A 14,090-nucleotide genomic window follows, 5' to 3' on the forward strand; every position below is an offset into this window, starting at 1 on the left:
TGGCACTCTAATAGTGCCCCAAAATATCTAATGGCTATCGCTTTCAAGATACACTGCATGGCCAAAAGAATGTGGACACCTGCTCGTCAAACATCTCATCCAAAATCATGGGCATTACTATGGAGTTGGTCCCCCCTTTGCTGCTTTAACTTCTCTAGGGCCAGTGGGACGATTTTGTCCCACCTACGTAACAGCCAGTGGAATCCCGTGGCGCGTTATTCAAATACCTTAGAAATGCTATTACTTCAATTTCTCAAACATATGACTATTTTACACCATTTTAAAGACAAGACTCTCGTTAATCTAACCACACTGTCCGATTTCAAAAAGGCTTTACAACGAAAGCAAAACATTAGATTATGTCAGCAGAGTACCCAGCCAGAAATAATCAGACACCCATTTTTCAAGCTAGCATATAATGTCACAAAAACCCAGAAGACAGCTAAATGCAGCACTAACCTTTGATGATCTTCATCAGATGACACACCTAGGACATGATGTTATACAATACATGCATGTTTTGTTCAATCAAGTTCATATTTATATCAAAAACCAGCTTTTTACATTAGCATGTGACGTTCAGAACTAGCATACCCCCCGCAAACTTCCGGTGAATTTACTAAAAATGTACTAAATTACTCACGATAAACGTTCACAAAAAGCATAACAATTATTTTAATAATTATAGATACAGAACTCCTCTATGCACTCGATATGTCCGATTTTAAAATAGGTTTTTGGTGAAAGCACATTTTGCAATATTCTAAGTAGATAGCATCACAGGGCTAGCTATTTAGACACCCAGCAAGTTTAGCACTCACCAATGTCAGATTTACTATAAGAAAAATGTTATTACCTTTGCTGTTCTTCGTCAGAATGCACTCCCAGGACTTCTACTTCAATAACAAATGTTGCTTTGGTCCCAAATAATCCATTGTTATATCCAAATAGCGGCGTTTTGTTCGTGCGTTCAAGACACTATCCGAAAGGGTAAAGAAGGGTGACGAGCATGGCGCATTTCGTGACAAAAAAAATCTAAATATTCCATTACCGTACTTCGAAGCATGTCAACCGTTGTTTAAAATGAATTTTTATGCCATTTTTCTCGTAAAAAAGCGATAATATTCCGACCGGGAATCTGCATTTAGGTAAACAGACGAAAGAAAATAAAGCATGGGGTCGACTCGGGCACGCGCCTAAGCCCATTGTCCTCTGATCGGCCACTTGCCAAAAGCGATAATGTGTTTCAGCCAGAGGCTGCCTCGATATCATTCAGCTTTTTCCCGGGCTCTGAGAGCCTATGGGAGCCATAGGAAGTGTCACGTTACAGCAAAGATCCTCAGTCTTCAATAAAAAGAGCCAAGATGAACAACAACTTGTCAGACAGGGCACTTCTTGTAATGAATCTTCTCAGGTTTTTGCCTGCCATATGAGTTCTGTTATACTCACAGACACCATTCAAACAGTTTTAGAAACTTTAGGGTGTTTTCTATCCAAAGCCAATAATTATATGCATATTCTAGTTACTGGGCAGGAGTAGTAACCAGATTAAATCGGGTACGTTTTTTATCCGGCCGTGTCAATACTGCCCCCTACCCCCAACAGGTTAACCTAGCGGAATGCCTCACCAATATCCAATGGTAGAGTGTGGCGCGAAATACAAATACCTCAAAAATGCTATAACTTCAATTTCTCAAACATATGACTATTTTACACCATTTTAAAGACAAGGCTCTCGTTAATCTAACCACATTGTCCGATTTCAAAAAGGCTTTACAGCGAAAGCAAAACATTAGATTATGTCAGGACAGTACCCTGCCAAAAATAATCACACAGCCATTTTCAAAGCAAGCATATATGTCACAAAAACCCAAACCACAGCTAAATGCAGCACTAACCTTTGAAGATCTTCATCAGATGATACTCCTAGGACATTATGTTATACAATACATGCATGTTTTGTTCAATCAAGTTCATATTTATATCAAAAACCAGCTTTTCACATTAGCATGTGATGTTCAGAACTAGCATACCCACCGCAAACTTCCGGTGAATTTACTAAATTACTCATGATAAACGTTCACAAAAAACATAACAATTATTTTAAGAATTATAGATACAGAACTCCTTTATGCAATCGCGGTGTCAGATTTTAAAATAGCTTTTCAGCGAAAGCACATTTTGCACTATTCTGAGTAGATAGCTCGGCCATCACAGGCTAGCTAATTTGACACCCACCAAGTTTGGTGCTCACTAAACTCAGAATTACTATAAGAAAAATTGGATTACCTTTGCTGTTCTTCGTCAGAATGCACTCCCAGGACTTCTACTTCAACAACAAATGTTGTTTTGGTTCCAAATAATCCATAGTTATATTCAAATAGCTCAATTTTGTTCGTGCGTTGAGGTCACTATCCAATGGGTGACGTGCGAGCGCATTTCGTGACAAAAAAATTCAAAATATTCCATTACCGTACTTCGAAGCATGTCAAACGCTGTTTAAAATCAATTTTTATGCTATTTCTCTCGTAAAATAGCAATAATATTCCAACCTGGCGACGTTGTATTCATTCAAAGGCTGAAAGAAAAAAATTGAGTAGTCTAGTGGACGCGCATCTCCAGTGTCACTGTTCCCAGCCTGACCACTAACAAATACTCCTGCTGTTCTTCGCCCAGAGACTGCAGACACCCCATTACACTTTCTGGCGCCTTCTGAGAGCCAATGGAAGCCTTAGAAAATGCCACGTTACAGCACAGATGCTGTATTTTTGATAGAGATGCTACAGAAGGACAATAAATTGTCAGACAGGGTACTTCCTGTATGGAATCTTCTCTGGTTTTGGCCTGCCATATGAGTTCTGTTATACTCACAGACACCATTCAAACAGTTTTAGAAACTTTAGAGTGTTTTCTATCCAGATATAATAATTATATGCATATTCTAGTTTCTGGGCAGGAGGAGTAACCAGATTAAATCGGGTATGTTTTTTTATCTAGCCGTGAAAATACTGCCCCTATCCCAAACAGGTTAACAGCCTCCACTCTTCGGGGGAAAGCTTTCCTCTAGATGTTGGAACATTGCTGCGGGGACTTGCTTACATTCAGCCACAAGAGCATTAGTGAGGTCGGGCACTGATGTTGGGCGATTAGGACTGGTTCGCAGCCGCCGTTTAATTCATCCCAAAGGTGTCCGATGGGGTTGAGGTCAGGGTTCTGTGCAGGCCAGTCCAGTTCTTCCACACCAATGTCGACAAACAATTTTTGTATGGACCTCGTTTTGTGCACGGGGGCAGTGGCATCCCCAAACTGTTGCCATAAAGTTGGAAGCACAGAATCATGGCGAAATAATGTCATTTTATGTTGTGGCATTAAGATTTCCCTTCACTGGAACTAAGGGGCCTATCCCAAACCATGAATAACAGCCCCAAACCATCAATCCTCCTCCATCAAACTTCATAGTTTGCAATATGCATTCGGGCAGGTAGCGTTCTCCTAGCATCCGCCAAATCCAGATTCGTCCGACGGACTGCCAGATGGTGAAGCGTGATTCATCACTCCAGAGAATACGTTTCCACTGCTCCAGAGTCCAATGGCGACAAGCTTTACACCACTCCAGCCGACGCTTGGCATTGCTCGGCCATGGAAACCCATTTCATGAAGCTCCCGACCAACAGGTTTTGGTCTGACGTTGCTTCCAGAGGCAGTTTGGAACTCGGATGTTAGTGTTGCAACCGAGTAGAGACAATTTTTATGAGCTACGCGTTTCAGCACTCAGCAGTCCCGTTCTGTGAGCTTGTGTGGCCTACCACTTTGCGGCTGAGCTGTTGTTGCTCCTAGACGTTTCCACTTCCCAATAACATCACTTACAGTTGACCGAGGCAGCTCTAGCAGGACAGAGATTTGACGAACGGACTTGTTGGAAAGGTGGCTTCCTATGACGGTGCCACATTGAAAGTCACTGAGCTCTTCAGTACGGGCCATTCTACTGCCAATGTTTGTCTATGAAGATTGCATGGCTGTGTGCTCGATTTTATACACCTGTCAGCAATAGGTGTGGCTGAAATAGCCAAATCCACTCATTTGAAGGGGTGTCCACATACTTTTGGCCATGTAGTGTAAGTTAGAGTGCCCATCTCAGATGCTTAGCAGAGAATGCAAGATTTAGTTACTATGACATAAATGAAAAATAAAACTTAGCTATTCATTTCAACCCCATGCACTTTGCCAATTAAATCCGCTGACCAGCACTTGAGCCAAACATAGTATGTCATATAGAAGGAAACACTAAAGATCCAATGCAGCCATTTTTATCTCAATATCAAATAATTTATGTGTAAAGATTGCTTACCATAATTGTCTAAAAGAAACAAAAATAGCTTCTTAGCAAAGAGCAATTTCTCCAAAAATAATTTTGCTAGGACTGTCTGGGAGTGGTTTGAGTGGGGGAATTAGCTGTTTTTGGCAGAGGTTTGGAACTCTCTTTCTTATTGGCCTATTAACTAATTCACTGCGTGGTGGCGTCACCATGGAAGGCCAAAACTTCTTACCACAAAAACAGGCTGAAATTACAGCCGTTTTTTTTAAACAGCTCTTACACTAAAAGGGCATTATTATAATTTACACAATTTCAAAGTATTATTCCAACCTCAGAGTGTGGATATATATATATAAAACACAAGGAAATCACGTTTTTCACTGCACTGGCTCTTTAATTAGGATATGTTGTCAGGTCACATTTTTGTTGTGTTATCAAAGATGTCAACAGTTTGTCAGGGGGTTTTGTAGTGTCTCTGGAGATTTCATTTTGACATTTGAGTTACAATGTGCATGGGGAAATTACTAGATTGCTGAAGTTAGCAGAACTGAAACTGCATAAATAAACATAATTTTGCACCAATCTTGGAAGTAATAAATCTGAACAATACATTTTCTATATAAGGTTCTATAGCTCCTATATCAGCCCCCAATAAAGAATATCACTGCCCCCATAAGCTAGAGGCTATGAGAGAATGATCTTTAAGTTGTTATCGGGCACCAATTTCAACTTGAATTTGCTTTGTCCACTTAACTCCATGCTCCAAGTGCTACCATTTTCTCCTCAATACTAGTTGTAGTTTACTACAAGTCCTATTTCTTTAACCTTTTTACAGTGAAGGGTTTTCTAACAGCTAGCCAATTAGACATGGTGGAATGTGTGTCTAGTGTCCAGAGGATGTATTTTATAGACGACTACACCAATGTAATGACATTGTACGTTTTGACTGGACAGATTGGAAATACCATTTGGTTTGTCTCAAGGCCTTACCTGGCCCTTACAGCGTTAAAGTACCTCCCCTCACTACCCTAGTTCAATTATGTTCTTTTAACCCACCTCCTCTCACAGCTCTAGTTCAGTTAGGTTCCTACAATACTAAAGTGGCTTTATTGGCCCTTTAACCTGTGGCCTTTAGGCAAGGTAGAATGAGGTATTGAATCCTAGGTTGCCAGGCTACAGCAGAATTCTCTGTATATATTTCTGTCTCACCCAGTTATAGTGTAGTACCGGCAGCAAAATTATAGTACAGTATAGTACATACTGCTTTTCATTTCTATTCTCAGAAATCCCCAATAAAGTCAAAATAGCACAAAACAAGTGGAAAATAGATTCCTCAAACACATGGTTGATTAAATGTATGCTCTATGACAGTGGTTCCCAACCAGGGTACTAGGATCCCTAGGGGTACTTGGCCTATCCACAGGGGGTACTTGAGAAGACTCATGAGACCATAGGGCTACTGCTAGAATGCACATGAGGGGGTAATTCAGGGGTACTCCTGGCAGAGAAAAATTCAGTTGGTGTTACAGTAAACAAAAAAGGTTGGGAACCACTGCTCTGTGATTTGGAAGGTAACCATTGTCTTGGAGTCAGACTGCATTTTGATTTGCTAAATTAGAAAGACATGTTTTGATAAGAGATGGTTGCCTTCCTCCTCGTACATATCCTTTCTTAATCATTCTACGAATGACGAAATGTCACGACTGAACAGCAGATATCAACCAATAGGCAACCTGTGCGAGTCGGCATAAGACAAGAAACGCAAATCCATTTTAAATTGACTAATTTTAGCTTCTTCTGGCACAGCATGGGAATCAATGTATAATATTTGGCTTTATTTATTAATGAAAGAATGCTGACCAGAGGGCTATAAAATGGGAGTAATAAACCATTCAGGTTTGAAGGTGCCATTTGTCAATCCAACATAGTGTCTGAGGAATGCCTTGGGTCTTTAAGGCTGCGTTTGAATTGGTCTTTTGACTAATCAGATCAGTTCTGAAAAAAATCTGATGTGAAAAGATCTGATGTAATTGGTCAAAAGACCAATTAGAGGAAAAAATTATCTGAATTTGGGCTGCCTGTGTAAACACAGCCTTACATAGTTTACATACTGTATCAGCACAAAGAAACTCGTCGACTGATTTATCGCAAAGCAAATTAACCAGATCCAAAGAAAGGACATTAAAGCATGGCAAATGATGCTGCTCAAGTGGTGCTCATCGGTGACCATCGAAGTGTCACCCGTAAATTAAGAGGCAGATCCCTCACAGATGAACTATAATTAAGTAAGTCGATTACATGTCATTATTAAAAGAGTCCATCATCTATGCCATTATTCATGTTGTGCACTGCTTGTACGGAAGAGGTACTGTCCACTCTAACTGAATATGCGATAATACCAGCTTGAATGACTCTGTTATTCTCAGCTGTACACACTGTTTGTGACATGAGGTACTATTGGGGACATTGGACTTTTTGAAGAATTTCAAGTGAATATATAACATCTAAGCAAGTAGTAACATGAACCCACAGGTCTGCAGAAGCTTTGAAGCATACTGTACAGTAGCTGCCAGTTGGTCAAAAACTGGTTGAAAAGTATAAATCTGTGTGATGACGTTGAATCAACATGGAAAACTGATTGGAATAGCAAAGAAAAATTAAGGGAATTTCTTATTTTTTTTCAGCCAACTTTTTACCTAAATCCAATGACATGGTCACAGTTTATTTCACGTAGAAATGCAAATGAAAACTAGGCGTTGAACACTTTTTCCTCACAAGTTGGTCTGCTCATAATCGGAATTACACAACCTTTGATGTCTGAAACTCTAAGATTATGTTTTTAATGCAATCTTTCCCAGTATAAGGGACAGGTTGACGTGTATTGGGATGAGTCTTGTCCTTGAGGCAGAACTGAGCGAGTCCACATGGTGGGCTAGCTGCAAAGTCAAAATGGGTATATTGTAAAAATTTGCTTTTTGGTCTTAATTTAATGTTAGTGTTAGGCATTAGGGTTAGCAGTGTGGTTAAGGTTAGGGTTCAGGTTAGGGTTAGGTTTAATTACTTTTATGACTTTGTGGCTGTGCCAGCTAGTGACCACTCAGAGCTGCCTCCAGAACAACATTCATGATGAAGATCTCAGCCATCTCTATGTCAATATTCTGAAAGACAACTGGCAGTTGTCAAAAACCATTGCACCTCTCATTCTGTCATTCAGTGAAACATGTATGGACATATCATAATGAATTTCACCCCAGACTTCATCTTTGGATCAAGATGTTAAGAATGACTGAGCTCTATATTAAAAAAAAAAGATTCTCATATTTTTATTACGGACAAGCTGAATCAGTGAAGCCAATGTCAATGTGCTAGTGTACCTTTCTGTGTTAAATGTGTGAGGCTGTGAGGGTTGCCCTGAACTACGGAACCATGGAGAGGGAGAGAGAGAGAGAGAGAGAGAGAGAGAGAGAGAGAGAGAGAGAGAGAGAGAGAGAGAGAGAGAGAGAGAGAGAGAGAGAGAGAGAGAGAGAGAGAGAGAGAGAGAGAACCTCCACAGCCTCACACAATGCTACATGCTTCTTATCCCACCTATTTTCCATATCCTAATGTAATCCTTCATCATCCCATGTTATATCTGACAGTGAATCCATGGGTACTTTTTAACAAAAGCGTTAAATATGTAATGATAGATGTTTGGGGTTTTTGAACGCATACTGTTTTGGAAAACGGAAAAGAAAACATTTATCATGATGTTTTTACACATGTTGAATGTGATCCTGTTGTTATTATTATTATTATTATTATTATTGTTATTATTATTATTACGCTTGTCATTCCTCACAGGGCTTCTGTTCAAATGAGCTGAAATAGTGATGAAAGCCTCCAGCACAACACCTGAAAATCTCTATTTTGCTCAGGGGCAGTGTGTGTGTGTGTGTGTGTGTGTGTGTGTGTGTGTGTGTGTGTGTGTGTGTATGTGCATGTGCGCGGACGTCTGCACTGTTATGTCCCAACGTGCCATTCTGCGGTGTAACAAATCGGCCATTCTGTTGCAAAAAAAACCTTGACAGCCTCCTCTGCCCTGAAGACTTTTCTGAGGATTGTGGCTAAAGGCTGATCCATATTGGCTGCTGTACTCCACCCTGGTCTGGTCTGCCGTCCTACAAACCCCCCCAATCATTTAAAGGTTGACAAATGAACAGAAGCCCTGTAGGCTACTTATATATTAATATCTTTCTCCTCCTCTTCTTTTTATCTTTTCATTTTAGCTTGCCTATTTTATTTCTGCACATTATTCTTTGTTGTTACCTGCTGCTGCTATGATTTGTGCTCTTCTTCATAAGCTTGGAGGATGGTTTTCAATGCTGATCCGTTTATTTGGAACCTGTTTTACCTGATTTCATGTTTTTGTTTTCCCTTTAACTAGTGAAAAGGTCTGTAGACTTTAAATCTAGAGGAGTAAAATTATTCCCAGGAAAAGACAACAGCAACAAGTTTTCTATCTGTGAGTCTACCCTTTGTTACTCTGTTATGGTAAATCTGTGATTTCTGTTTTCCCGTGTGTGCTTGTGCGTGTTTGTTTGTCGATGTGTTTCATGTTTTCAATAATTTGGTCATTGCTTTGTTTGGACATCGTAACCTGTTGAATGCACGATCAGTCCCCCAGCCCACTCATCATGCCTTGAATCAATAACCATTGGTCTTGTGCAGCATCAATAATGATAAGGCATATGTGCACTGTGCAATCCTGGTGGATGAAGGTTTCCTTGTCCGAGCCAGAACAGCTAATCTGGCAGGAGAGAGTACACCCCCTGGACAGGACACTAGTCTATCACAGGGCCTTATCCCAAATCCATCTCCTTAATGCTGAGTGCAAAGAAGAGAGGCATCTGGCCTCATTTTTTATATGACTCAAGAAGAGAGGCATCTGGCCTCATTTTTGGTATGACTAAAGCAGGGATCAAACCCACAACCTCCTAATCTCAGGATGTACATTAACCACAAGGCCACTGAGTTGATGTGCAATCCTGGAGTTACACCACCATCCAAAACCCAAATGATTGGCTTCATGCCATCAAGAAGATATTCCAAAAACAATAACACCCATTCTGTTTGATGATTAGGTCATAATGGCTAACTAGCTAGGGGAAGCCACTGTTCCTAATTTTCATTTGCAGACCCTTAGGCTGAATTAATTAAGAAAGATGTGCAAAATGAATCAAGCAAGCTCAGATTAACTCTGTGTGAATCACACATATTGTTTGTGTATCAATTGTATTACGAGGGCATTGGCTGTATCACAAGGACGTTCTCTGTATTAAACGATAAGTACCCTCAGCAGCATCCTAGGTTTCAATGCAAGAATTTAGTAGTTTTGTCGTGACCATCTGTGTTACAGTATAAAACAACTGTATTTTAGCAAGGTATATCACTATATTAACGTGCCATGACCTCACAATGAACCCAAAGCTCAGCTGTGGTACTACCAAGTCATACGTGTGTCAAAGACGACAGAGTTAATAAACAGAAACGCTTGAGTCAAGTTAGCTATATGTGTTTGTGTGGATAGGAAGATAAATGATAAATTAATGAATGTTATTAGTGTTCTGGTGAATAATGCACTCTTGAGCTCTGGCCGTCCTGTGCTACAGTGCACGTGTGTGAGTCGATATCGCTTAAAGCCTGTTCCAAGGTGTAGCATATGCAATATTGATTTGAATTATCTGATATTAGGGATGCATTCCACTCCTCAAAGTGGGTAGTCGATGCAATTTCCCTTATTATCGAATCCGCGGGCCAACTCTGGGGGGGAAAAACCGAAAAACCTCTGACTTGGGAAGCATCTTAAATTGATGGAATCCTGATGAACAAAGTACAAATTATTGACGGCTGCAGGGTTTTTAATTAAAGACCTAGATAACAACAAAAATCTAGTCTGTGTGTAACGTATATGCTGGGAGTCAGGAAGCAGGTGCAGAAGGTAGGTTTAATGATAAGAATAAGGCAGATAAACAAAACAGGAGAAGCGCACTGAACGTGAACAAAACCAATACTGCCTGACGACTGAGGCTACTGAGGGCTAAATAAAGGGAGAGCAATCAAGGTGAAGATGAGGTCCAAGTGTGTGTAACGATTGGGAGCAGGTGTACATAATGATGGTTGCCAGGACTGGTGGTTAGTAGACCGGTGACGTCAAGTGCCGGAGAGGGGGAGCAGGAGTAGGTGGGACACAGTGACACTCGTGTTTTTGACCGATATGTCTTGGGGAATGGTTATCTGTCATGATGAGCTAGGTATGCTCAAGGGCATTTCGATGTTAGCAAAAATATGGAATGCTCTTAATTTTATGTTTTATGAGTGCATTAATGAATGTTTCATTCCATTCTTATGAAGCATTTTGTTTACCTGAAACCGTCTTGTTCAGTCTGTGTACTTGACACTGTCCATGCAATTAATGTTGTCCACATATTTTAGCATATTGATTTGTCCATCTACACTGAACAAAGGCACTTCACGAATGGACAGATTTGTTTTTGTCTACTTGAAGGGCTTGCACCACTAATACTGTGCAAAGTCTCAAAAGACAACATGTTCAGCTGACTCGATGTGTAATGCAGAGCGCCTTATAGGAGCAGTTAGGGTTAAGTGCCTTGCTCAAGGTAAGAGCAATGTATTGTTGCACAACAACATATTTGCATTTTCATGATTTTATAAAGGGTCTGCAACGAAAATTATCGGTTATATTTCATGTTAGGGCTATTGCGAAAAGCTCCTGTCAAAACAGTGCTTTTGAGCAATGCAGCCTTTTCGACACCAATTTGGATTTTCACTCATATTCAGTGACAATTTTGTATGAAATAGAAGAAAATAACCAGGATTCCCATAGTCCTCGCTGTCCTCTTCGGCATGTATGCATGTCATCGCTGCGTGTTTGTTTGCTGTTTTTGGGCCGTGCCATATTGCATGTTATTAAATCCACATTAGAGCATGAGCAATCAGTTAACTGTATTCACAGAGACATGCTTTGCTGTATTAATGCATTTATACAAATATGACGAAACTGAAAAATCCCCAAAGAACAAAACACTGTTCTTCGAATGCTACTTATCTTTCATTTACATCAATATTATACACAGAGAAAGTAAACAGAAACAATAAAGACTGTAGTGCATAAACATACTAATGTATGAAGTGAATAAGTGTTCTTATACCCAGTTAGCAACACTACAATGGCCCATTTGGCCGAATGCGCCCCCCCCCCCGGCAAAGTTGTAGGCCCTCCGCTGCATACTGCAGTATATACGGCTTCCTAGAAGTACTCTGGAATAACTTGAAAAGCAACTAAATTGTTAATCAAGGGCATGACAAGACGCATGGCTTCCTTCCACTTGACGGGAGAAAGACTCCTACTCACTCCAAATCCAATCATCAATAAACCAGGCAATGTGATGAGAACTGGACCCTAGGGAGTCTTTCTGCATGGTTTGTCCATGTTGTACACAGCTTTCTGAGGTCTGTCTTTGTGTGAATGATAAATGAGTGACTGTACATTGAAACGTGTGACAGGATCGAGGCTGGTGTAACAAGTGAGTTGGTTGGTTGGCTGTGTGTGTGTGTGTTTGACTGACTACTCACTGCCAGCCTGACTAAGTACAGTACTGAGGTTCAAACCCCCTTGGGTTTCACACTTCGCTGGACTTCTCTGCGGGAATAAGAGGCAACTTCTCTAAACATAGCTGACAAATTGTTCTGGTGGTGAAGGGAGGGACTCGATGGAGTGTGCCGAAATTTCATGTGGCGAAACCTGTCGTTTTAGAACTGCTTTCCAAAGTGACGGATGGTGAAAACAGGGAGCTGGCATCCCAGCACTGAAGCTTATACAGAGAGGGCTTGTGTCCAAAACGGCACCCTATTCCCTATATAGGACACTGCTATTGACCTAGGGCCCGCTCTGGTCAAAGGTAGTGCACTATATGGGGAATAGGGTGCCATTTGAGACGCACTGAGGGAAGAAGAGTCTTGAATGACCCTCTGTAATCAACTGAACAGAAAATCTGTCTTTCCTCTCTTTGTCTTGTGCCATGCCTCATCCATCATACATGAGACCCCAGAACTATTCTCCTGGCATTTTTAAATCATCGCTGTTTTCTTTAGGTCATGTTGTGATGCGCTCATGCGACAACAAACATAACATTGATAGACATAACATTAAGAAACACTGACAGCCATAGATAGAGGATCCTGCTCTCCTTTACCCTACAAAATAAAATACAAAACGAATGGGCAATCTGGGATTGTTACATCCTTTGAACTTTTAAATGAATGATTTCCCAAAAAAAGGGGGCCACTCTGCTTCGTTGTTTTTTTTTCAAATCCCAGAGTGCTCATTTTAGGTATGACTGATGGCTGTATAAAATATACACTGCTCAAAAAAATAAAGGGAACAATAAAATAACACATCCTAGATCTGAATGAATGAAATAATCTTATTAAATACTTTTTTCTTTACATAGTTGAATGTGCTGACAACAAAATCACACAAAAATAATCAATGGAAATCCAATTTATCAACCCATGGATGTCTGGATTTGGAGTCACACTCAAAATTAAAGTGGAAAACCACACTACAGCCTGATCCAACTTTGATGTAATATCCTTAAAATAAGTCAAAATGAGGCTCAGTAGTGTGTGTGGCCTCCACGTGCCTGTATGACCTCCCTACAACGCCTGGGCATGCTCCTGATGAGGTGGCGGATGGTCTCCTGAGGGATCTCCTCCCAGACCTGGACTAAAGCATCCGCCAACTCCTGGACAGTCTGTGGTGCAACGTGGCGTTGGTGGATGGAGCAAAACATGATGTCCCAGATGTGCTCAATTGGATTCAGGTCTGGGGAACGGGCAGGCCAGTCCATAGCATCAATGCCTTCCTCTTGCAGGAACTGCTGACACACTCCAGCCACATGAGGTCTAGCATTGTCTTGCATTAGGAGGAACCCAGGGCCAACCGCACCAGCATATGGTCTCACAAGGGGTCTGAGGATCTCATCTCGGTATCTAATGGCAGTCAGGCTACCTCTGGCGAGCACATGGAGGGCTGTGCGGCGCCCCAAAGAAATGCCACCCCACACCATGACTGACCGCCAAACCGGTCATGCTGGAGGATGTTGCAGGCTGCAGAACGTTCTCCACAGCGTCTCCAGACTCTGTCACGTCTGTCACATGTGCTCAGTGTGAACCTGCTTTCATCTGTGAAGAGCACAGGGCGCCAGTGGCGAATTTGCCAATCTTGGTGTTCTCTGGCAAATGCCAAACGTCCTGCACGGTGTTGGGCTGTAAGCACAACCCCCACCTGTGGACGTCGGGCCCTCATACCACCCTCATAGAGTCTGTTTCTGACCATTTGAGCAGACACATGCACATTTGTGGCCTGCTGGAGGTCATTTTGCAGGGCTCTGGCAGTGCTCCTCCTGCTCCTCCTTGCACAAAGGCGGAGGTAGCGGTCCTGCTGCTGGGTTGTTGCCCTCCTACGGCCTCCTCCACGTCTCCTGATGTACTGGACTGTCTCCTGGTAGCGCCTCCATGCTCTGGACACTACGCTGACAGACACAGCAAACCTTCTTGCCACAGCTCGCATTGATGTGCCATCCTGGATGAGCTGCACTACCTGAGCCACTTGTGTGGGTTGTAGACTCCGTCTCATGCTACCACTAGAGTGAAAGCACCGCCAGCATTCAAAAGTGACCAAAACATCAGCCAGGAAGCATGGGAACTGAGAAGT

General features: G+C 41.6%; 1 protein-coding gene across 1 annotated transcript in view; it reads left to right on the forward strand.

The window, feature by feature from the left end:
- Positions 1–14,090, forward strand: part of LOC106570400 (CUB and sushi domain-containing protein 3-like) — a 725,317-nt gene that overhangs the window by 332,649 nt on the left and 378,578 nt on the right. The window contains 1 exon segment of the mRNA XM_014142665.2: positions 8,739–8,816. Within this exon segment, the coding sequence (XP_013998140.1) occupies positions 8,739–8,816 (78 nt within the window).

This window comes from Salmo salar, chromosome ssa14 (assembly GCF_905237065.1).
Source record: "Salmo salar chromosome ssa14, Ssal_v3.1, whole genome shotgun sequence".
Classification (NCBI taxonomy): domain Eukaryota; kingdom Metazoa; phylum Chordata; class Actinopteri; order Salmoniformes; family Salmonidae; genus Salmo; species Salmo salar.